General features: G+C 43.7%; 1 protein-coding gene across 3 annotated transcripts in view; it reads right to left on the bottom strand.

Annotated features, from left to right (window-relative positions):
• LOC119899863 (spectrin beta chain, non-erythrocytic 1-like) overlaps window positions 1–25,886 on the bottom strand; it is a 60,715-nt gene that overhangs the window by 28,566 nt on the left and 6,263 nt on the right. Inside the window, exons 2-3 of one of the 3 annotated variants that reach the window (XM_038714667.1) lie at window positions 20,264–20,491; window positions 2,815–2,966 (exon numbers count right to left, since the gene is read on the bottom strand). In XM_038714667.1, the coding sequence (XP_038570595.1) occupies window positions 2,815–2,966; window positions 20,264–20,420 (309 nt within the window). In that variant the 5' untranslated portion in view covers window positions 20,421–20,491. Of the gene's footprint in view, window positions 1–2,814; window positions 2,967–6,979; window positions 7,594–20,263; window positions 20,492–25,886 lie in introns of those variants that run through there. The other 2 variants (XM_038714668.1, XM_038714669.1) reach the window with 2 other exon arrangements.

Genomic DNA, 25,886 nt, shown 5'->3' with positions numbered 1-25,886 from the left:
GGATGTGGATTAAAAGGACCGTCTTCCTGGCCCTGCACACAGCACAGGAAGTGAGCGAGCAGTGAAGCGTCCTTGGTCTTCAGGAAGGGGAGGCAGCAGCTGGACAATATCTTATCTGGACATGTGAATCCAGGATCCAGGACAACGACTCCTCCGACTCCACCTCGCCGTCCCAAACGCCAAACCACTTCCACTTTTTTAAGAAGGAAAACAGGAAGTAGGATGCACCTGGTTCAGCTCTCGCACGTCTGAAATCACTCCTCGGCTGCTCAGAGCGCCATCAGCTCCGTCCAACGCTGAGGCTTCACTTAGAGCCTCAGAACTACAGACGACCACAGCGACACTTCTGATGACGGGTTTGTAAGTCGCTTTGGATAAAGAGTTCCTGAGTGAACGATTCATAAATGAAGAATCACGTCATTAAGGAGAAAAGTGAAACACTACATTACCCAGCAGCCTCTAACTGTACTCACACTTGCTATTCTGAGTTCTGACTGCAGTGCACTATGGGTACCCTAATAACAGTGAGAAAGTTGAGTGTGGAACGCTGGACACTTCTCAGCCTCAACAGACGCCATCTTGGGTGCGTTGCGGAGGGGAGGGTAAAATGGCAGCGAGGAAGCCGCAGGAGGTACGTTCTCGTTATGTGGCGACAATCGAGGTCAGATGATGGTGATGACGATCCGCCTGGTTACAGCTCACCATGAAAAAGAAGAAGAAGACGACGCATAACGGCCGTGTTTGATTTGAGACGACACCACGCAGTAGAAAGTACATAGTGTACACAGTGTACTGCAAAGTATCTGATTTGAGACACAGCTTTGCACTAACAGCTTGTTCTAACCACAGACAGTATAAAATAAGTGGGCGTAGCCGCTGTGACGCGCCCCGTTGGTTTGTGGACCGCCGTTCTGAAGCCTTCAATTTGGCATTTTGGCAGTCGCCGTCTTGGTTTGTTTGGAACCAGATGTGACCGTATTTGGAGGATGGAGCTAGCTAGCTTGGTTAGCAAGGTTCAAACCAAGCTAATTCACGTTAACTGTGATATTAGCTGGGATGCTAATTTTAGCTAGCGACAAACAGGCTTAAAACAAAACGTACTTCCTGAAAAATGAGCAGCCGACTGCTGATGAGCTTTTTCAGCGGCGCTGGTTAAATGTGCACAGAGCAGCGGATACGAGTCGCCTCTATCCTGTCAATCAGCTTGTAGCCCCGCCCTAAAGCCTCCCCTGCTTCCTGGTCTCTGTTCCTCTAAATGGGACCATAATTTACTAAATGAACATCATGCTGTGTTGAAGAAGACTTGAAACTAGCGACTGAGACCATAAACTCATCAGGAAAGTGTTTACTGAGGGAATAAATCAGCTGACAAGTAGAAACATTTTCTCAGAGACTTCTATACAATCACACTTCTTTCTGCAACCACTGGAGGCGCCCCCTGCTGGCTGCTAGAGAGGACGCAGGTTTAAGTCGCCCCCTGCTGGCTGTTAGAGAGGACGCAGGTTTAAGTCGCCCCCTGCTGGCCGCTGGAGAGGACGCAGGTTTAAGTCGCCCCCTGCTGGCCGCTGGAGAGGACGCAGGTTTAAGTCGCCCCCTGCTGGCCGCTGGAGAGGACGCAGGTTTAAGGCGCCCCCTGCTGGCCGCTAGAGAGGACGCAGGTTTAAGGCGCCCCCTGCTGGCCGCTAGAGAGGACGCAGGTTTAAGTCGCCCCCTGCTGGCCGCTGGAGAGGACGCAGGTTTAAGTCGCCCCCTGCTGGCCGCTGGAGAGGACGCAGGTTTAAGTCGCCCCCTGCTGGCTGCTAGAGAGGACGCAGGTTTAAGTCGCCCCCTGCTGGCTGCTAGAGAGGACGCAGGTTTAAGTCGCCCCCTGCTGGCCGCTGGAGAGGACGCAGCTTTAAGTCGCCCCCTGCTGGCCGCTGGAGAGGACGCAGGTTTAAGTCGCCCCCTGCTGGCCGCTGGAGAGGACGCAGGTTTAAGTCGCCCCCTGCTGGCCGCTGGAGAGGACGCAGGTTTAAGTCGCCCCCTGCTGGCTGTTAGAGAGGACGCAGGTTTAAGTCGCCCCCTGCTGGCCGCTGGAGAGGACGCAGGTTTAAGGCGCCCCCTGCTGGCCGCTAGAGAGGACGCAGGTTTAAGGCGCCCCCTGCTGGCCGCTAGAGAGGACGCAGGTTTAAGTCGCCCCCTGCTGGCCGCTGGAGAGGACGCAGGTTTAAGTCGCCCCCTGCTGGCCGCTGGAGAGGACGCAGGTTTAAGTCGCCCCCTGCTGGCTGCTAGAGAGGACGCAGGTTTAAGTCGCCCCCTGCTGGCTGCTAGAGAGGACGCAGGTTTAAGTCGCCCCCTGCTGGCCGCTGGAGAGGACGCAGCTTTAAGTCGCCCCCTGCTGGCTGCTGGAGAGGACGCAGGTTTAAGTCGCCCCCTGCTGGCTGCTGGAGAGGACGCAGGTTTAAGTCGCCCCCTGCTGGCTGCTAGAGAGGACGCAGGTTTAAGTCGCCCCCTGCTGGCTGCTGGAGAGGACGCAGGTTTAAGTCGCCCCCTGCTGGCTGCTAGAGAGGACGCAGGTTTAAGTCGCCCCCTGCTGGCTGCTGGAGAGGACGCAGGTTTAAGGTTCCATTGCATTGTGGGATTGTTTGCAGAAGGTTGTCTACATATCATGAACAGTACTGTGTGTATTTAGTATGTAATGAGTGTCCACCAACGTGTCCCTGAGCAAGACACTTAACCCCACGTTGCTCCAGTGGCGTGCGACCTCTGACGTAATTAGCAATTGTAAGTCTCTTTCGATAAGAGCGTCGGCTAAATGAATAAATTTAAATGTACCAGTCTCTCTCCTGATAGGACCTCCAGCAGTTTGATCAGCATGCGTCCGTCCCTCAGGTCCATGTAGAGGTCTGTGATCCTGCAGGAGACTCTGGACAGGTGAGAGTTCACCCACTTCGTGAAGGTCTTCTTCTGCACCGCCTCCCGCTCATCTGAACACAAACACACACACACAGTAAGTTAGTCCAGCTTTATCAGCACTGAATGGGTTTAGGGCCAAAATACATCTCTGATCTTCTGCTTTGTTATGAACCATCCAGACCTCTCAGGTGGTCTGGGATCAGGTCTGCTTTCTGTTTTTGTCTGATTTAAAGCTGTAGATCTATAACTTCCCCTGCTCTGTAACTTTTCCTGTTTTCAGGGCACGCTTTTATTATTTACTTCCTTGCTTCTGAAACTCTGTTGGTTTCTTCTCTCTCATCAGCAGTCAGATCAGATCTTAACAAGGCCGAGCAGAACTAAGTTTTCTCCTCTCCTCTGACTGACTGTAGCACAAACAATCTGGATTCACGGTGACGATCGTCAAGAGGAGGAAGTAAATATTGTATGAGGTTTGACTGCTGTGAGAGACGGGAAATCAAAAAAGCAAAACTATGGAAGGTGAAAAGCCGGACTTTTTTTATATTTCTGTTTTGTTGCTTTTATGTTTTGTGTAAAACACTCCCGATTGCCTTGTTGCTGATTTGTGCTGTACAGCAGGGCTGCAACGCCGCCGACGTCGATTATAAAAATTCACTGGTGTGAAATTTCATCGTCGACACGTTGTTACAAAGATGGGGTTTAAGGGAGAGATATAAATCTCTGGTTGTTTATTTCTAACTGCAGTGCACTACAGGAAGTGCTGGGGGCAGTATCGCTTCCACTGTCTGCCATGACAGCTTGACTGTAAGACTACTCACGAAGAAGAAGCATCCACGCGAGAAGCGGAAAGCAGCGGAAAAAAGAGGCGAACAGCAGAACGTTTTTTGTTTTGTACGCTATTTTATCACTAAATATATGTTGAGAGGTTTTGAGGCGAGAAATCAACTGTGTAGAACTTGAATATTGGCACTTTTACAAAAGTGGGTGGTAAATCCAAAATGTGCTCGGGGTTGAGAAGCTCCACAAGCGGCCGCGAGGTTAGCGGTGCCAGCCGGCCGGCCAGTCGCGCCCACGCAGCGCCCTGGTCCCAGTTCCTCCGACAAAGGAAAGGCCACAACTGTAAGATAGTTTCACTGTTCGTACCGCTGTTATTCTGTCGTTACATTTTAAATCCACTGCCACGGTGGTCCAGTGGATAGCACTGGACAGCAAGAAGGTCCCGGGTTCAAATCCCGGTCGTTCCGGGTCACAACAACAAGTCATATGAAATTCTAATCATATGACTCATTTTTGAAGATGTAGTGAGTCTTTCTGTTCTATCAAAGGTGTTTCTATTATTTAGTCTACTATTTGCTTCACTGATTATTGAAATGACAATTGAAATTTCTGTTGGAATATAATCGATCGGTGGATTAAGTTACTGTGAGGCTTCATCGGTGAGTCGCGTCACTTTTGATCGTCCTGGCTGGTCTGACAGAGGCGCTGATTGGACGCGCTGTGGTACATGGTAGCATTTATAAAAAAAAAAATCAGTTCATTTTCAAGTCATCTGTCTCAAGTCATGAATACCAAGTTAAAGTCAAGTCCTTTGTCTGTTTTAGCCAAGCAAGTCTCAAGTCATGTGACTCGAGTCCCCGACCTCTGCTGAATAGTAAACCTCGTTCACTTAATGGGAACGTTAGCTAGTTAGGCTGTGTTGGACGTCGGTAATTCACGTGAAAGATATTTAATTAGTTAAATGGTTTAATTAGGGTGTGACAGAAATGATCGTGACTAGTCGACTAGTATGAAAATAATCATTGCTGTAGAATTGCCATGATAAATAACCGCACACAGTGGGTCTGTCTTCCTGTCAGAGTAGAGACATCTCTGGGACATCCAGCCGTTTTTTAACTAATTACAAACATTTTACTACAAAATAAAACACAGTTCAGTTAATAATCATGTAAAAATATCCGCATGAACACAAAGCTCTGCAGCGGGAGTGTCGGGGAGATGAAGGTCCGACGATGAGACGTGTTCACAGTTTGTATTCTGCTTTAAGGTAAACCCCTCCTCAGGTGAGAACAGCTGATCTGCATCACCTGTTCTCTCAGCACTGTTTCCTCTGTGTGCTGCTTTCTGCCTTTTACCCTGAAGAAGAGTCCGGACGTTGTACTTCAGAATAACGGCCCTGAGTCGTGTCTGCAGGTACGCAGCCTGAGAGGCAAATGTGAGGGCAAAAAGGACTGAGTAATATCTGGAGTCTGGACGGCCTGAAGGTCACGCTGAGGTCGTCACAGACAGACAGCAAATAATCAATAAACAGAGCTTTGACTTTCAGCAGGGTCTGTCTGTCTGAGCTCCAGACGCCACGCTGAGGGGAGCGATCGAAAGTCTGTATCGACCGGTTTCTCTTCAGCCAACGGCTTCTTCCAGGGTTATTTTGGTGTTCGACCTTTGACCTAGAGGAAGCAGGAAGTCGTCATCAGCGGGACGCGATGTGTCAATGATCTCAACAGGAAGTTTCCTTCCATCAGCAGACAGCCAATCAGGAGCCGGTCTGATGAAACGATTTCCTGATTGATTTTAAACAGAGAGCGACACATGTGGATAATTTACAAGCACGGAGCAGGTAAACAACAGCGAGCACACCTGCGCAGGTGTCCCTCATTAAAGAGCAGCCGCCGCCCCGGTAGACTGTCATTCTGTGGGGAACTGATCCTGGCACGCCGCCGTGTTGCCCCGGTGATGTTGTGGGTAAAAGCTCGGTATCGACTGTGAAAAGCTGGATCCATGCGGTCCGATTGGCTTTCAGAGGAAGGAACAGAGCCCCGCCTCCTACGCTGTCCACGGCTCTCTTTACAGCCGTCATGACGTGAACACGCCCTTTTATAGCATCAGATAACTAAACACACAAACGTCGAACGACCCGATGACGACATGAGCGCCGGTGTGTGAATGTGTTTCACCTCAGGTTCAGTTTATGATGCAGGAAACTGTTAAACTTCAACTGCGCCGAGCCTGCGCAGGTCAAAGGTCGAGCAGCCGGCTGTCTGCAGCCGCGCAGGTCAAAGGTCAGAGTAATTACAGTTAGCCATTAGCTCGCAGGAATTAGCAACGTACCATGTAAACGCAACACCACCTGAAACACCCGAGTTAGGCTCCATGATGGATCAGGATCAAGTTGGGCCCCGTAAGGTCTGGGGCCCCGTAAGGTCTGGGGGCCCCGTAAGGTCTGGGGCCCCGTAAGGTCTGGGGCCCCGTAAGGTCTGGGGCCTCGGGGCCTCGGGGCCTCGGGGCCGTAATGCAGGTTTTTTTCAAACCTTTACCACCCGGCCTGTGACGGAGCGCCGTCACCCTGGTTGAGTATGCGCTCTGAGCAGGGTGACTCTCTCTCTTCACTACAAGCCCCATCAGAACGTCAGCGCTGCATGACATCATCCAACCGCATACCTACACCTGCAACCACACCTTCCCAACACGAACGCTGTGACCGAGAAACCTTTAAACTCCTTCTGTTACTGGACATGAAACACCCCCAATATAACCTCCAGCCCCAATACAACCACCTCCACCCCCACTACAACCTCCACCCCCACTACAACCTCCACCCCCAATATAACCTCCACCCCCAATACGACCTCCACCCCCAGTATGACCACCACCCCCAACACAACCACCTCCACCACCAATACAACCACCTCCACCCCCAATACAACCTCCACCACCAATACAACCATCAGCCCCAATTCAACCACCACCTCCACCACCAATACAACCACCTCCACCCCCAATACAACCATCAGCCCCAATACAACCTCCACCCCCACTACAACCACCAGCCCCAGTTCAACCACCACCTCCACCACCAATACAACATCCACCCCTAATAATACCACCAGCCCCAGTTCAACCACCACCTCCACCACCAATACAACATCCACCCCTAATAATACCACCAGCCCCAGTTCAACCACCACCTCCACCACCAATACAACCTCCACCCCCAATACAACCACCTCCACCCCCGAATCAACCACCACCTCTACAACCACCTCCACCACCAAAACAACCTCTGGCCTCTCAGGTTTCTTCTTCTTACCTTGCAGCTGTTTGAATCGACCCTCCAGCTGGTTGTAGTTGAACTGCGACTGAGCAGAGTCCGCCGACGCCCACTCCGCCTCCATCACGGCCCCAAATATCCACAACTAATCAATAAGTACACCTCCAGACAGCTCCACCACCAGAGGAAAACAAGTCCTGATGAATAAAAGCTGCTCCGATCAGCTCACTGAGAGCTCAGCGACGGGGAGACGAGACCAGATCCGGACCATAGTTTATCACTTTCCACTGAAACACCAGGAATTCAGAGTTCCTGCTGAAAACTGAAAAGTAAAAACTCAACAAGCAAATTCCCAAAAATGTCCTGTGATTCCAGACAAAGACCTGTTGTTTTTTGAGCTGAAGAGAATAAATAAAAACCGGCTGTTGAGGAGTAACAACAGATTTTTTAATGACAGAAAAACTGAATGGACCTCTGCTGGCAGCTGGAAACGAAGAGAGAAGACGTCCTCGTGTTTTCAGGAGGTGGAAGAAAAGTCCAGAGGTCAAAGTGAGGAGTGTGTGTGTTACGCTGTGTTACTGTGTGTGTGTTTGTCACTGTGCGAGTATCCGGCCCTGCCCAACATGCTGCTCATTCTTCTTCTGCTCTGACTGATTGTTCACTGTTTCCCTCCCGAACACACACACACACACAAGCCCCGCCCACTGCACACAGAGGGGAGGGCCCCAAAATACACTGTTAAAAATGAAAAGATAAGATGATCTTTATAGATAGAAAAATAAATAATAGATACATTAGAAGTTTAGACCGACACAGCAGCGTGATTAGCAGCAAAGTCAGCAGAGTTTGTTATTAAAAAACTACAAGTTCTGCATAACGTTGGTATCTCAGAGTGTGAAACATTAACAGGGTCTCTGCACGACAGATTCTTTTTGTTTCCGTCCTGTTTTTATGCTGTTTTGCTTAAACGTTTAATCGTTCTCTCTAGCTGTGATCGGGGTTTTTAATCTGATCTTGTTATTGACTGTCTTTGAGTACCTTTTAAAGCGCTATCAAACTAAAACATATCATATTTATTATAGGGCTGAGCGATAAATCATTTTCAAATCCAAATTGCGATTTGAAAGAACGCGATTAGCTAATTGTGAGGACGGCGATTAAAACGTGGATTAATTATACATCTGATCCATTTTAAACAGTCCTGCAGTTGCAGATTGATTCTGTTGTTATCCTTGTGTGACAGATCTGCTAACCAATCACAAGCGCCATGAGCGGGCACAGAGCGTGTATGTTTTACAACAACAAACGAAACTGGACGAAAACACGTTTTCACGGCCGTGCGCCACTCAATCACATCCGCAATAAAACTCTGTGGGGAAAGCCCGTAATAGCAAAGATATTTCCCGCTAGAAAGCCCATCGTCTGCTTTTAAATAAAAATAGACTGGCAGTAAATATTAAAACTTTAGCTGAACTTTTTAAATAATCGCAACATCTGGCAGAAAAATTGCAATTAGATTTTTTCCCAAAATCGTTCAGCACTAATTTATAACGTGAGCTGCAGCTTCAGATGGAGACTGAAGTCTGATTTAAATACTTTCATATTTACAGTGTAGAGTGTGTTAATGTGTGTGTGAGTTGGGGAAGGGGGAATTACCAATCGGCCAATGACGTTACAGCTTAACAATGATGTCATCATGGGTGTAAATAGGTGGGTGGGGGGGGGTATTTCCCTTCATTGTTCCTTCACATTCCTGACTGAAGGACAGGAAACTAGAAGCAAACATCCTGCATGCACACACACACACACACACACACACACACACTACTCCTGGTGAATCATCCGACCTGTGTTAGAAAATAAAACTGAAGGAGAGAAGAAGAACTACGACTCCCAGGATGCATTGCACTAAGACACAGTGTCATCTTTAGCTTCAACATTCGGTAGTTTAAATCCACATACTGGTTTCTGTAACAGCAGACCGACACCAGGACCCGAACTACAACCTGAACCAGGACCAGTGGAGTCTGACTTAGACTGTAATAATGAACAGAACAACCCAAAGAGAGTTCTGTGTGTCCGGGGCCCCTGGGTGCTGAGGGCAGCAGCAACCAGATTACCCACAAAGCACCTCTGTCCTCCCGCTGTATTAGATTAACGGAGTATGGTCCGATGTCAGACAGACGCCTGGCGGGGCCATGTGATCAGCTGACCGGAGGGCAGCATTACAGAGAGGGCGGGGCCATGTGATCAGCTGATCCAACACACCGAGTCTGTTGTGCAGGAATCGAACCTGCGAGCGTGACGACACAGAGCTGACTGTCAGACAGGGAAATTACATTAACCATCAATGAGTCAGCAGAGCGGCGAGCATGCTGGGAGTCTGAATTTATCACTTTACAATAAAATACCTCCTCCTCCCTCTCACCTCACCTCCTCCCCCTCCCTCTCACCTCACCTCCTCCTCCTCCCCCTCACCTCACCTCCTCCTCCTCCCTCTCACCTCCTCCTCCTCCTCCTCCCTCTCACCTCACCTCCTCCTCCTCCCTCTCACCTCCTCCTCCTCCTCCTCCCTCTCACCTCACCTCCTCCTCCTCCCTCTCACCTCCTCCTCCTCCTCCTCCCTCTCACCTCACCTCCTCCCCCTCCCTCTCACCTCACCTCCTCCTCCTCCCCCTCCTCACCTCCCCTCCTCCTCCTCCCCCTCACCTCACCTCCTCCCCCTCCCTCTCACCTCCTCCTCCTCCTCCTCCCTCTCACCTCACCCTCCTCCTCCTCCCTCACCTCACCTCCTCCCCCTCCCTCTCACCTCACCTCCTCCTCCTCCCCCCTCACCTCCCTCCTCCTCCTCCCCCTCACCTCACCTCCTCCCCCCCTCCTCACCTCCTCCCCCTCCCCCTCCCCCTCACCTCACCTCCTCCTCCTCCCTCTCACCTCCCTCCTCCCCCTCCCTCTCACCTCACCTCCTCCTCCTCCCCCTCACCTCACCTCCTCCTCCTCACCTCACCTCCTCCCCCTCCCTCTCACCTCACCTCCTCCCCCTCCCTCTCACCTCACCTCCTCCCCCTCCCTCTCACCTCCTCCTCCTCCCTCTCACCTCCTCCTCCTCCTCCCTCTCACCTCCCCTCCTCCTCCTCCCTCTCACCTCACCCTCCTCCTCCTCCCTCTCACCTCACCCTCCTCCTCCTCCCTCTCACCTCACCTCCTCCCTCTCCCTCCTCTCCTCCTCCTCCTCCCTCTCACCTCACCTCCTCCTCTCTCCCTCTCACCTCCCCTCCTCCCCCTCACCTCACCTCCACCTCCTCTCCTCCCTCTCACCTCACCCTCCTCCTCCTCCCTCTCACCTCCTCCTCCTCACCTCACCTCCTCCTCCTCACCTCACCTCCTCCTCCTCACCTCACCTCCTCCTCCTCCCTCTCACCTCACCCTCCTCCTCCTCCCTCTCACCTCCTCCTCACCTCACCTCCTCCTCCTCCCTCTCACCTCACCTCCTCCTCCTCCCTCTCACCTCCTCCTCCTCACTCACCTCCTCCTCCTCCCTCTCACCACCTCCTCCTCCTCACCTCACCCTCCTCCTCCTCCCTCCACTCCCTCCCTCCTCACCTCACCTCCTCCTCCTCCTCTCACCTCCTCCTCCAGAGAATGCAGTAAACAGAGTCATGGACTCCTGATGGTCAGCGTCTCATCGTTTCAGCGATGATGTCTGCCATGTCCATCATACGACCATATGATCAGAACCCGTGTCACTGCTGACACACAGTTAGGAGGTCATCACCTGATTCGCTGCGACTCAGCAGAAAGGGACCTTTGACTGACAGCTGGATGGATATCCATAGGATGTGATGTCATGTGTCATGTGATATGATATATATGTTACCTGACACGTGATTGCCATCTGTGGTGAGACTGTGCGTCACCTTATTATCCACATGTCTGAGCGCTGTGTTAAACAGAGTGACGGAGAGAAGCTCCTCCACAGGTCATCACACAGAGGAAGCTTCATGTTACAAATTCATGAGGTCATTTTAAAGATCAGCTGTACAGCCAGGCGCCCGACAACACCAGGCGGACGCCCAACAAAGCACTGAACACACATTAACCTACATTCACCATCGAAGCGTTTGTAATGGAGTTAGCTACTGTAGCAACACCCCATTTCCCATCATGCAGTGCTGAGTTTTGTTAAGTCACTGTTTTATGGTCCAAAAAACTTTGTCATTTGTTTCTTTGTGTTATTGTCCCTGTTTTAGTCTGTCCATGTTTTATTCTTTACTGTCCCTGTTTTAGTCTGTCCATGTTTTATTCTTTACTGTCCCTGTTTTAGTCTTTACTGTCCCTGTTTTAGTCTTTACTGTCCCTGTTTTATTCTTTACTGTCCCTGTTTTAGTCTTTACTGTCCCTGTTTTATTCTTTACTGTTCATGTTTTAGTCTTTACTGTCCCTGTTTTAGTCTGTTCATGCTTTAGTCTTTACTGTCCCTGTTTTAGTCTGTTCATGCTTTAGTCTTTACTGTCCCTGTTTTAGTCTGTTCATGCTTTAGTCTTTACTGTTCATGTTTATTCTTTACTGTCCCTGTTTTAGTCTTTACTGTCCCTGTTTTAGTCTTTACTGTCCCTGTTTTAGTCTGTTCATGCTTTATTCTTTACTGTTCATGTTTTAGTCTTTACTGTCCCTGTTTTAGTCTTTACTGTCCCTGTTTTATTCTTTACTGTTCATGTTTTAGTCTTTACTGTCCCTGTTTTAGTCTGTTCATGCTTTAGTCTTTACTGTCTCTGTTTTAGTCTGTTCATGCTTTATTCTTTACTGTCCCTGCTTTAGTCTTTACTGTCCCTGTTTTAGTCTGTTCATGCTTTAGTCTTTACTGTCCCTGTTTTAGTCTGTTCATGCTTTAGTCTTTACTGTTCATGTTTTAGTCTTTACTGTCCCTGTTTTAGTCTTTACTGTCCCTGTTTTAGTCTGTTCATGCTTTAGTCTTTACTGTCCCTGTTTTAGTCTGTTAATGCTTTAGTCTTTACTGTTCATGTTTTAGTCTTTACTGTCCCTGTTTTAGTCTTTACTGTCCCTGTTTTAGTCTTTGCTGTCCCTGTTTTATTCTTTACTGTTCATGTTTTAGTCTTTACTGTCCCTGTTTTAGTCTGTTCATGCTTTAGTCTTTACTGTCCCTGTTTTAGTCCTGTTCATGCTTTAGTCTTTACTGTCCCGTTTTAGTCTGTTCATGCTTTAGTCTTTACTGTCCTGTTTTAGCTGTTCATGCTTTAGTCTTTACTGTCCCTGTTTTAGTCTTTACTGTCCTGTTTTAGTGTTCATGCTTTAGTCTTTACTGTCCCTGTTTTAGTCTTACTGTCCCTGTTTTAGTCTTTACTGTTCATGTTTAGTCTTTACTGTCCCTGTTTAGTCTTTACTGTTCATGTTTTAGTCTGTTCATGCTTTAGTCTTTACTGTCCCTGCTTTAGTCTTTACTGTCCCTGTTTTAGTCTTTACTGTTCATGCTTTAGTCTTTACTGTCCCTGTTTTAGTCTTTACTGTCCCTGTTTTAGTCTGTTCATGCTTTAGTCTTTACTGTCCCTTTTAGTCTTTACTGTCCCGTTTTAGTCTTTACTGTCCCTTTTTAGTCTTTACTGTCCTGTTTTAGTCTTTACTGTCGTTTTAGTCTTTACTGTTCATGTTTTAGTCTTACTGTCCATGTTTTAGTCTTTAATGTCTGCTTTAGTCTTTACTGTCCTGCTTTAGTCTTTACTGTTCATGTTTTAGTCTTTACTGTCCCTGTTTTAGTCTTTACTGTCCCTGTTTTAGTGTACTGTCCCTGTTTTAGTCTTTACTTCCATGTTTTAGTCTGTCCCTGTTTAGTCTTTACTGTCCCTGTATTAGTCTTTACTCCCATGTTTAGTCTGTCCCTGTTTTAGTCTTTACTGTCCCTGTTTTAGTCTGTCCATATTTTAGTCTGTCCCTGTTTTAGTCTTTACTGTCCCTGTTTTAGTCTGTCCCTGTTTTAGTCTTTACAGTCCATGTTTTAGTCTGTCCATGTTTTAGTCTTTACTCTCCATGTTTTAGTCTGTCCATGTTTTATTCTTTACTGTCCATGTTTTAGTCTGTCCCTGTTTTAGTCTGTGCATGTTTTAGTCTGTCCATGTTTTAGTCTTTACTCTCCATGTTTTAGTCTGTCCCTGTTTTAGTCTGTCCATGTTTTAGTCTTTACTCTCCATGTTTTAGTCTGTCCCTGTTTTATTATTTACTCTCCCTGTTTTAGTCTGTCCCTGTTTTAGTCTTTACTGTCCATGTGTTAGTCTTTATTGTCCATATTTTAGTCTTTACTGTTCATGTTTTATTCTTTACTGTCCCTGTTTTAGTCTGTCCCTGTTTAAGCCTTTACTCTCCATGTTTTAGTCTGTCCCTGTTTTATTCTTTACTGTCCCTGTTTTAGTCTTTACTCTCCATGTTTTATTCTGTCCCTGTTTTATTCTTTACTGTCCCTGTTTTAGTCTGTCCCTGTTTTTGTCTGTCCCTGTTTTAGTCTGTCCATGTTTTAGTCTTTACTCTCCATGTTTTAGTCTGTCCCTGTTTTATTCTTTACTGTCCCTGTTTTAGTCTGTCCCTGTTTTAGTCTGTCCATGTTTTAGTCTTTACTCTCCATGTTTTAGTCTGTCCATGTTTTAGTCTTTACTCTCCATGTTTTAGTCTGTCCTCTCCATGTTTTAGTCTGTCCATGTTTTAGTCTTTACTCTCCATGTTTTAGTCTGTCCCTGTTTTAGTCTGTCCATGTTTTAGTCTTTACTCTCCATGTTTTAGTCTTTACTGTTCATGTTTTAGTCTTTACTGTCCCTGTTTTAGTCTGTCCATGTTTTAGTCTGTCCATGTTTTAGTCTTTACTGTCCCTGTTTTAGTCTTTACTGTCCCTGTTTTATTATTTACTGTCCCTGTTTTAGTCTGTCCCTGTTTTAGTCTGTCCATGTTTTAGTCTGTCCATGTTTTAGTCTTTACTCTCCATGTTTTAGTCTGTCCATGTTTTAGTCTTTACTCTCCATGTTTTAGTCTGTCCCTGTTTTAGTCTGTCCATGTTTTAGTCTTTACTCTCCATGTTTTAGTCTTTATTGTCCATGTTTTAGTCTGTCCCTGTTTTAGTCTTTACTGTCCCTGTTTTAGTCTTTACTGTCCCTGTTTAAGTCTTTACTCTCCATGTTTTAGTCTGTCCCTGTTTTAGTCTTTACTCTCCATGTTTTAGTCTGTCCCTGTTTTAGTCTGTCCCTGTTTTAGTCTGTCCCTGTTTTAGTCTTTACTGTCCATGTGTTAGTCTTTATTGTCCATATTTTAGTCTTTACTGTTCATGTTTTATTCTTTACTGTCCCTGTTTTAGTCTGTCCATGTTTTAGTCTGTCCATGTTTTAGTCTTTACTGTCCCTGTTTTAGTCTTTACTGTCCCTGTTTTATTATTTACTGTCCCTGTTTTAGTCTGTCCCTGTTTTAGTCTGTCCATGTTTTAGTCTGTCCATGTTTTAGTCTTTACTCTCCATGTTTTAGTCTGTCCATGTTTTAGTCTTTACTCTCCATGTTTAGTGTCCCTGTTTTAGTCTGTCCATGTTTTAGTCTTTACTCTCCATGTTTTAGTCTTTATGTCCATGTTTTAGTCTGTCCCTGTTTTAGTCTTTACTGTCCCTGTTTTAGTCTTTACTGTCCCTGTTTAAGTCTTTACTCTCCATGTTTTAGTCTGTCCTGTTTAGTCTTTACTCTCCATGTTTTAGTCTGTCCCTGTTTTAGTCTGTCCCTGTTTTAGTCTTTACTGTCCATGTTAGTCTTTATTGTCCATATTTTAGTCTTTACTGTTCATGTTTTTTCTTTACTGTCCCTGTTTTAGTCTGTCCCTGTTTAAGCATTTACTCTCCATGTTTTAGTCTGTCCCTGTTTTATTCTTTACTGTCCCTGTTTTAGTCTTTACTCTCCATGTTTTATTCTGTCCCTGTTTTATTCTTTACTGTCCCTGTTTTAGTCTGTCCCTGTTTTAGTCTTTACTCTCCATGTTTTAGTCTGTCCATGTTTTAGTCTTTACTCTCCATGTTTTAGTCTGTCCATGTTTTAGTCTTTACTCTCCATGTTTTAGTCTGTCCCTGTTTTAGTCTGTCCCTGTTTTAGTCTGTCCATGTTTTAGTCTTTACTCTCCATGTTTTAGTCTTTACTGTCCCTGTTTTAGTCTTTACTGTCCCTGTTTTAGTCTGTCCATGTTTTAGTCTTTACTGTTCATGTTTTAGTCTTTACTGTCCCTGTTTTATTATTTACAGTCCCTGTTTTAGTCTGTCCATGTTTTAGTCTTTACTGTTCATGTTTTATTATTTACTGTCCCTGTTTTAGTCTGTCCATGTTTTAGTCTTTACTCTCCATGTTTTAGTCTTTACTGTTCATGTTTTAGTCTTTACTGTCCCTGTTTTATTATTTACTGTCCCTGTTTTAGTCTTTACTGTTCATGTTTTAGTCTTTACTGTTCATGTTTTAGTCTTTACTGTCCCTGTTTTATTATTTACTGTCCCTGTTTTAGTCTGTCCATGTTTTAGTCTTTACTCTCCATGTTTTAGTCTGTCCCTGTTTTAGTCTGTCCCTGTTTTAGTCTGTCCCTGTTTTATTATTTACTCTCCCTGTTTTAGTCTGTCCCTGTTTTAGTCTTTACTGTCCATGTGTTAGTCTTTATTGTCCATATTTTAGTCTTTACTGTTCATGTTTTATTCTTTACTGTCCCTGTTTTAGTCTGTCCCTGTTTAAGCCTTTACTCTCCATGTTTTAGTCTTTATTGTCCATGTTTTAGTCTGTCCCTGTTTTAGTCTTTACTATCCCTGTTTTAGTCTTTACTGTCCCCGTTTTAGTCTTTCCTCTCCATGTTTTATTCTGTCCCTGTTTTAGTCAGTCCATGTTTTAGTCTGTCCCTGTTTTATTATTTACTCTCCCTGTTTTAGTCTGTCCCTGTTTTAGTCTTTACTGTCCATGTGTTAGTCTTTATTGTCCATATTTTAGTCTTTACTGTTCATGTTTTATTCTTTACTGTCCCTGTTTTAGTCTGTCCCTGTTTAAGCCTTTACTCTCCATGTTTTAGTCTGTCCCTGTTTTATTCTTTACTGTCCCTGTTTTAGTCTTTACTCTCCATGTTTTATTCTGTCCCTGTTTTATTCTTTACTGTCCCTGTTTTAGTCTGTCCCTGTTTTAGTCTGTCCATGTTTTAGTCTTTACTGTCCCTGTTTTAGTCTTTACTGTCCCTGTTTTATTATTTACTGTCCCTGTTTTAGTCTGTCCCTGTTTTAGTCTGTCCATGTTTTAGTCTGTCCATGTTTTAGTCTTTACTCTCCATGTTTTAGTCTGTCCATGTTTTAGTCTTTACTCTCCATGTTTTAGTCTTTATTGTCCATATTTTAGTCTTTACTGTTCATGTTTTATTCTTTACTGTCCCTGTTTTAGTCTGTCCATGTTTTAGTCTGTCCATGTTTTAGTCTTTACTGTCCCTGTTTTAGTCTTTACTGTCCCTGTTTTATTATTTACTGTCCCTGTTTTAGTCTGTCCCTGTTTTAGTCTGTCCATGTTTTAGTCTGTCCATGTTTTAGTCTTTACTCTCCATGTTTTAGTCTGTCCATGTTTTAGTCTTTACTCTCCATGTTTTAGTCTGTCCCTGTTTTAGTCTGTCCATGTTTTAGTCTTTACTCTCCATGTTTTAGTCTTTATTGTCCATGTTTTAGTCTGTCCCTGTTTTAGTCTTTACTGTCCCTGTTTTAGTCTTTACTGTCCCTGTTTAAGTCTTTACTCTCCATGTTTTAGTCTGTCCCTGTTTTAGTCTTTACTCTCCATGTTTTAGTCTGTCCCTGTTTTAGTCTGTCCCTGTTTTAGTCTGTCCCTGTTTTAGTCTTTACTGTCCATGTGTTAGTCTTTATTGTCCATATTTTAGTCTTTACTGTTCATGTTTTATTCTTTACTGTCCCTGTTTTAGTCTGTCCCTGTTTAAGCATTTACTCTCCATGTTTTAGTCTGTCCCTGTTTTATTCTTTACTGTCCCTGTTTTAGTCTTTACTCTCCATGTTTTATTCTGTCCCTGTTTTATTCTTTACTGTCCCTGTTTTAGTCTGTCCCTGTTTTAGTCTGTCCATGTTTTAGTCTTTACTCTCCATGTTTTAGTCTGTCCCTGTTTTATTCTTTACTGTCCCTGTTTTAGTCTGTCCCTGTTTGAGTCTTTACTCTCCATGTTTTAGTCTGTCCATGTTTTAGTCTTTACTCTCCATGTTTTAGTCTGTCCATGTTTTAGTCTTTACTCTCCATGTTTTAGTCTGTCCATGTTTTAGTCTTTACTCTCCATGTTTTAGTCTGTCCCTGTTTTAGTCTGTCCCTGTTTTAGTCTTTACTCTCCATGTTTTAGTCTTTACTGTTCATGTTTTAGTCTTTACTGTCCCTGTTTTAGTCTTTACTGTCCCTGTTTTAGTCTGTCCATGTTTTAGTCTTTACTGTTCATGTTTTAGTCTTTACTGTCCCTGTTTTATTATTTACAGTCCCTGTTTTAGTCTGTCCATGTTTTAGTCTTTACTGTTCATGTTTTATTATTTACTGTCCCTGTTTTAGTCTGTCCATGTTTTAGTCTTTACTCTCCATGTTTTAGTCTTTACTGTTCATGTTTTAGTCTTTACTGTCCCTGTTTTATTATTTACTGTCCCTGTTTTAGTCTTTACTGTTCATGTTTTAGTCTTTACTGTCCCTGTTTTATTATTTACTGTCCCTGTTTTAGTCTGTCCATGTTTTAGTCTTTACTCTCCATGTTTTAGTCTGTCCCTGTTTTAGTCTGTCCCTGTTTTAGTCTGTCCCTGTTTTAGTCTTTACTGTCCATGTGTTAGTCTTTATTGTCCATATTTTAGTCTTTACTGTTCATGTTTTATTCTTTACTGTCCCTGTTTTAGTCTGTCCCTGTTTAAGCCTTTACTCTCCATGTTTTAGTCTTTATTGTCCATGTTTTAGTCTGTCCCTGTTTTAGTCTTTACTATCCCTGTTTTAGTCTTTACTGTCCCCGTTTTAGTCTTTCCTCTCCATGTTTTATTCTGTCCCTGTTTTAGTCAGTCCATGTTTTAGTCTGTCCCTGTTTTATTATTTACTCTCCCTGTTTTAGTCTGTCCCTGTTTTAGTCTTTACTGTCCATGTGTTAGTCTTTATTGTCCATATTTTAGTCTTTACTGTTCATGTTTTATTCTTTACTCTCCATGTTTTAGTCTGTCCATGTTTTAGTCTTTACTCTCCATGTTTTAGTCTGTCCCTGTTTTATTCTTTACTGTCCCTGTTTTAGTCTTTACTCTCCATGTTTTATTCTGTCCCTGTTTTATTCTTTACTGTCCCTGTTTTAGTCTGTCCCTGTTTTAGTCTGTCCATGTTTTAGTCTTTACTCTCCATGTTTTAGTCTGTCCCTGTTTTATTCTTTACTGTCCCTGTTTTAGTCTGTCCCTGTTTTAGTCTGTCCATGTTTTAGTCTTTACTCTCCATGTTTTAGTCTGTCCATGTTTTAGTCTTTACTCTCCATGTTTTAGTCTTTACTCTCCATGTTTTAGTCTCTCTCCATGTTTTAGTCTTTACTCTCCATGTTTTAGTCTGTCCATGTTTTAGTCTTTACTCTCCATGTTTTAGTCTGTCCCTGTTTTAGTCTGTCCATGTTTTAGTCTTTACTCTCCATGTTTTAGTCTTTACTGTTCATGTTTTAGTCTTTACTGTCCCTGTTTTAGTCTGTCCATGTTTTAGTCTGTCCATGTTTTAGTCTTTACTCTCCATGTTTTAGTCTTTATTGTCCATGTTTTAGTCTGTCCCTGTTTTAGTCTTTACTGTCCCTGTTTTAGTCTTTACTGTCCCTGTTTAAGTCTTTACTCTCCATGTTTTAGTCTGTCCCTGTTTTAGTCTTTACTCTCCATGTTTTAGTCTGTCCCTGTTTTAGTCTGTCCCTGTTTTAGTCTTTACTGTCCATGTGTTAGTCTTTATTGTCCATATTTTAGTCTTTACTGTTCATGTTTTATTCTTTACTGTCCCTGTTTTAGTCTGTCCCTGTTTAAGCCTTTACTCTCCATGTTTTAGTCTGTCCCTGTTTTATTCTTTACTGTCCCTGTTTTAGTCTTTACTCTCCATGTTTTATTCTGTCCCTGTTTTATTCTTTACTGTCCCTGTTTTAGTCTGTCCCTGTTTTTGTCTGTCCCTGTTTTAGTCTGTCCCTGTTTTAGTCTTTACTCTCCATGTTTTAGTCTGTCCTTGTTTTATTCTTTACTGTCCCTGTTTTAGTCTGTCCCTGTTTTAGTCTTTACTCTCCATGTTTTAGTCTGTCCATGTTTTAGCCTTTACTCTCCATGTTTTAGTCTTTACTCTCCATGTTTTAGTCTGTCCCTGTTTTAGTCTGTCCCTGTTTTAGTCTGTCCATGTTTTAGTCTTTACTCTCCATGTTTTAGTCTTTACTGTTCATGTTTTAGTCTTTACTGTCCCTGTTTTATTATTTACTGTCCCTGTTTTAGTCTGTCCATGTTTTAGTCTTTACTGTTCATGTTTTAGTCTTTACTGTCCCTGTTTTATTATTTACTGTCCCTGTTTTAGTCTGTCCATGTTTTAGTCTTTACTGTTCATGTTTTATTATTTACTGTCCCTGTTTTAGTCTGTCCATGTTTTAGTCTTTACTCTCCATGTTTTAGTCTTTACTGTTCATGTTTTAGTCTTTACTGTCCCTGTTTTATTATTTACTGTCCCTGTTTTAGTCTTTACTGTTCATGTTTTAGTCTTTACTGTCCCTGTTTTATTATTTACTGTCCCTGTTTTAGTCTGTCCATGTTTTAGTCTTTACTGTTCATGTTTTATTATTTACTGTCCCTGTTTTAGTCTGTCCGTGTTTTAGTCTGTCCATGTTTTAGTCTTTACTCTCCATGTTTTAGTCTTTATTGTCCATGTTTTAGTCTGTCCCTGTTTTAGTCTTTACTGTCCCTGTTTTAGTCTTTACTCTCCATGTTTTAGTCTGTCCATGTTTTAGTCTTTACTGTCCCTGTTTTAGTCTGTCCATGTTTTAGTCCGTCCATGTTTTAGTCAGTCCATGTTTTAGTCTTTACTCTCCATGTTATAGTCTGTCCCTGTTTTAGTCTTTACTCTCCATGTTTTAGTCTGTCCCTGTTTTAGTCTTTGCTGTCCATGTGTTAGTCTTTGCTGTCCATGTTTTAGTCTTTGCTGTCCATGTTTTAGTCTTTAGTGTCCATGTTTTAGTCATTGCTTTACTGTCCATGTTTTAGTCTTTGCCCTCTATGTTGCAGATGGAGCTCAGAAATGACCTTAAGGTGGTATTGTAAGGCGGCCGGCTCCTACCTGCAAGCGCCTTGATGCGGGAGCGTTCGAAGAGGCGAGCCGAGCTGTTCTCATTGTCCCACTCTTCGTCCCAGCGGTTGTTGACCGTGTCGTTGCTGCTGCTGTACTGCTGCTGCAGCTCCATGTGGTCGAACTCGGCGGCCACCGTCGTCATCATGACCTTTCACCTCTAACACACGCCTCAATGTCAACAAAGACACGTCCACATCGGCAGCTTCAGGCTGAGCCCTGAGGGATGACAGGCAGACAGGAAGTCAACAGTGGGACATTTAAACAATCAACACGACTACTGGGGATCAATAGACATGTAGAAACTGATATACACAGATAAATAAACAGATATCTGATCTAAGAGCAACCGTCCTGATGCCGATGATGGTGTCAGACGTTCCTTTATTAATGAACTCACAATGACAACAAAAACAACAACATACACACATCTACACTGTCTGTGTGTCTTACATTCACATTACATTTATTCATTTAGTTGACGAGTTTATCCAACGAGACTTACAGTTGCTATTTATGTCAGACCCCAAAGGCATGGGTCCTATCCACTGCCCCATCGCTACCCCCTTATGAAGAAGACAATCAGACAAAAAGTCCTCATTTCAGACACAAAGACTGAATGTATTTTTTGAAATAGTATTAAAACCACAATATAAAAATACTCATTCAAAATGTGATTTGAAATGAAATATCAGCAAAATGTATTTCGAATTCTCAAATGCAGAATAGTATAACAAGTACATACTACTTTATTATCATATATATTTTTCGACGTTATTGGAGTATTATTGCAATAATGTAAAGTAACAACAAGTAAATGTACTTAGTTACTAAAGCTGAACAATTGATAGAAATTTGAAATTGCAATATTGTGACTGCTATTTTCAAATCACAGGAGGTGCAAATTTTTTAAAGGCAAAATGTGTCCCAAAATACATTTTTCAAATGAAATATTCATAAATATATATGTTTTTTAATAAAAATGATAATATTCAAAAATGACAATTCTCTCAAATATCACAAATCATATCACAATTACAAAATCACTCAAAATAATCGCAATCAGATATTTATTCTAAATTGTTCAGCCCTGAGAGTTTCCACTGACAGACACACATCATGATTCAGGTCAACCTGCAGGATATGATCTATAAATCATCTGATCTGATTCATTTGATATGATCTATAAATCAGATGACAAAATGATCAATATGATCTATAAATCATCTGATTTATAGATCATATTGATCATTTTGTTCGTCTCTACTGGTAATATGAAGACTTCCACACTCCATCTTCTTTTACTGCCTCTTTTTGAGCTGTTGCCATCAGTCAGTAACGAAATTTTGGTTCAGTGTGAATGAGGAAACCAGAGTTTTGCCAAAACAGTGACGTAAACTTCACCAAATCAAATGCAAATAAAATGAAGGTTAAAATCTGCTGAACGTACACTCTTTTTGTTTTAATAGACAGTCAGACCTCTGTCCTGCTATCAGCTGCTCCATTAAATCTATCTTACTTTTATAAACGTAAATATGTTTGTGTTTTGTTTACACTGTGAGCAGCTTCCTGACAAAGAGGCGCCGCCCGCTAGCTGTTAGCTTGCTACTCTCTGATATGTTAATCCATTTAATGTATTAAGTGTTTTCTCACAAAGGCTAAATAGTGGAGTTTCACCGCATAGGTCGAAGACGGTCTCCACAACAACTTCAGGAGAAATCCCTGAGAGCATTGCTGTAGGAATCATCCAATCAGAGGGCTCCAGACTCATGCTGTGCAGCTGATGGCGGGCTGACGTTAAGAGGTTATTTCTAAAACTTGATGGATGAATTCAGAAACTGGAATCACTTCACTTTCAGATAATTTTGGACAAAGTGCAGCTGAGGCTCATGGGTAATGTAGTATTAAGCGGTATTCTACAAACACAATCTGAAGGAAGGACAGGATTCCTGAGAATGTTTTTTTTAGCGCCTCGGCGTCTCTATGTCTCTGTGTGTGATGTCATGATGTGTGTGATGTCGTGCTGAGAGCAGCCACGCTGAGCTCCCATTGGCCGCTGGGTCAGCTGGCTGGAGCTAATGGATGGAGTAAACAGCTCCATCACATCAGAGTTATTGGACTGAGCGGCAGCAGAAGCCATTACGGCACTCAGACATCCAGAGGAGGTCCCGAGGGGCCCGGCCCCCCGCTAATGGATCTGCCTTCCCAGAATCCTCTGCTGGATGATGGAAACAGATCTGAGATCAGCCTGAGAGCCTGAGCCGGCGGCAGCAGCGCCGGTGGACGACAGGTCAGAGGTCAGAGGTGGGCGGAGAAACCCGTAAGAACTGTTCAAACAGAAGCTTCTGTCTTTGATGAGGACACGATGCGTCTGATTCACAGGTTTAAATCCTGGCAGGTCCAGACCAGCAGACGGCAGACCTGGGATCTGCAGAACCGCCACTGAACATAATGAGCACGAACAAATAAACAGAGAGACAGCTAGTGAGCTAGCACCTGCTGAATAAATAACTACTAAACGATGAATGAATGCATCCAAATGTGACGGAGAAAAGGTTATGATTTTACTCTAAAGTACTTTAAAATGTACTCAAGTAAGGGAGTAGAAAGTATGTATTAAAGTACTCTAATACTATGTGCAAAGTATTAAAACTACTCCAACGAGAACAGTTTACTCAAACGGTTACTGAAGTGCATTAACAACTGGTCTCAGGTCAGTCAGACTGAGGTGACGAAGAAGTGACAAGAAGTAAAACCACCCGAACGGGACGCAACAAGCGAAAAACAACCCCACCTCCTCCCATTGAGGTAGGAACAAACACCACCTGCACAAAAGTCTGTGGACAGCAGAACACGTGCTGTAACACACTCTGGTCCTGTCCACATACTTATGGCCACATTAACCTGACACACTGGACCAGGACACACAGCTGCAACGAACAATCGTTTTCAAATAATCTGTCAATTATCTTTCAATTAACTGATTTATTTTAGTCATTAAGTGGAGGTCTCCAGAGTCCGACGTGACCCAAGGTTATGACATTTTTATGTCAACTAAAATAAAAAAAACACTGGAGAAACTGGAACCAACAGAATTATTAAAACTGCTGATAACCAATTTTCTGTTAATCCACTACACAGAGCGGATTTATCAACTGTCATGTGTAGAAATAAAACTGAACATTTGACTGAATAAATCAAACGAAAAGTCCAAATACTTTCAGTGAACGTTATGAATATTAAAATGAGAAACTCAACTAATGTGTAAGGAGTTTCATCAACTCCAGCTGTCATCATCATCATCATCTCGTTATTCTTACACTTAATACACCTACTGTAGAACACTGTACATGTTTCCACACTACTATAAATGTTGTTAGATTTCTATTTTTTCTTTTTAATATTTTCTCTTTATATCTCTTTAATGCAACTGTAGCACAACAACTTCTGATTCTGATTTCTGGTTCTGAGAAACTTGAAAAGAAAATAGTAAATATTATAACAGGAAGTGCGAGCGGCCGCCACCCTCTCCCTCTGGGTTTCTGTCTGTTTGGCTTCACATCGCTCCACATTCCCCAAACGTGACAACGACAGCAGCAAAAAAAACTCCCAGAGATCCACCCCCGACAGGAAGTCGTCACGAACAAACCAGCACCTAATTTTTCTGTTAAAATATTTATTTGTTGAGGAAAAGGGACTAAAAAAGATTTTACTTAATTTTACAGATTTTATCAGAATAGTTCTGAATGTTCTGCCTCAGATTTGTGAAGTGATCCTCTGTTTGACATCAAGTGTTTGTTCTGAGCAGAAAGAAAAGTTTAAAACCACATTAACTTCCACTCAGGAGCAAAAATCTGCCTTTAAACTTGAAAGAAATAAAGATTTAACATTTATCCTGACACTTTTCCAATGAAATGTTTTGTCATGATAACATTTTTGGACGTATTGCCCTCAGTCAGCGTCTCCGGGTCCCCGACATGCTCTCACGCTGCACAGCTACGAGAGTTTAAAATCCTGAAGTCTGAATGTGTGTGGTGAACAAATGTCTAACTGTGAGCTTAATACCCTCAAACATTCTTCAGAGCCTGACAGTCACAGCTGAGGAAACACACACACGCACACACAGGCCAGCAGGTGTGTGTCACCTGTCCACCAGCAGCAGCTGCCTCACAGGAACACACACAGTCGTACAGTGATGTTAACATGTGAGGAATGTCCCGCTGCAGAAACTCATCACATCTTCTACAAGTTCAACAGCATGTAAAACCACAAGGCCACCCGGGGCCCCCTGTTTCCATGCTTTATGCTATGCTAACATAGCTGTTTGCCCCCGTTTCCATGCTTTATGCTGAGCTAACATAGCTGTTTGCCCCTGTTTCCATGCTTTATGCTATGCTAACATAGCTGTTTGCCCCCTGTTTCCATGCTTTATGCTATGCTAACATAGCTGTTTGCCCCCGTTTCCATGCTTTATGCTGAGCTAACATAGCTGTTTGCCCCTGTTTCCATGCTTTATGCTGAGCTAACATAGCTGTTTGCCCCTGTTTCCATGCTTTATGCTGAGCTAACATAGCTGTTTGCCCCTGTTTCCATGCTTTATGCTGAGCTAACATAGCTGTTTGCCCCTGTTTCCATGCTTTATGTTAGGCTAACATAGCTGTTTGCCCCTGTTTCCATGCTTTATGCTAAGCTAACATAGCTGTTTGCCCCTGTTTCCATGCTTTATGCTGAGCTAACATAGCTGTTTGCCCCTGTTTCCATGCTTTATGCTGAGCTAACATAGCTGTTTGCCCCTGTTTCCATGCTTTATGCTGAGCTAACATAGCTGTTTGCCCCTGTTTCCATGCTTTATATTAGGCTAAGCTAGCTGTTTGCCCCTGTTTCCATGCTTTATATTAGGCTAAGATAGCTGTTTGCCCCTGTTTCCATGCTTTATGCTGAGCTAACATAGCTGTTTGCCCCTGTTTCCATGCTTTATGCTAAGCTAACATAGCTGTTTGCCCCTGTTTCCATGCTTTATGCTGAGCTAACATAGCTGTTTGCCCCTGTTTCCATGCTTTATGCTAAGCTAACATAGCTGTTTGCCCCTGTTTCCATGCTTTATGCTGAGCTAACATAGCTGTTTGCCCCTGTTTCCATGCTTTATATTAGGCTAAGATAGCTGTTTGCCCCTGTTTCCATGCTTTATGCTGAGCTAACATAGCTGTTTGCCCCTGTTTCCATGCTTTATGCTGAGCTAACATAGCTGTTTGCCCCTGTTTCCATGCTTTATATTAGGTTAAGATAGCTGTTTGCCCCTGTTTCCATGCTTTATGCTAAGCTAACATAGCTGTTTGCCCCTGTTTCCATGCTTTATGCTGAGCTAACATAGCTGTTTGCCCCTGTTTCCATGCTTTATGCTATGCTAACATAGCTGTTTGCCCCCGTTTCCATGCTTTATGCTGAGCTAACATAGCTGTTTGCCCCCGTTTCCATGCTTTATGCTGAGCTAACATAGCTGTTTGCCCCCGTTTCCATGCTTTATGCTGAGCTAACATAGCTGTTTGCCCCCGTTTCCATGCTTTATGCTGAGCTAACATAGCTGTTTGCCCCCGTTTCCATGCTTTATGCTGAG

The sequence above is a fragment of the Micropterus salmoides genome, unplaced genomic scaffold (genome assembly GCF_014851395.1).
Source record: "Micropterus salmoides isolate LMB-PRFRI ecotype aquatic unplaced genomic scaffold, ASM1485139v1 Ms_hic_scaffold_12, whole genome shotgun sequence".
Classification (NCBI taxonomy): Eukaryota; Metazoa; Chordata; class Actinopteri; order Centrarchiformes; family Centrarchidae; genus Micropterus; species Micropterus salmoides.
This window is presented reverse-complemented; position numbering and strand designations above follow the sequence as displayed.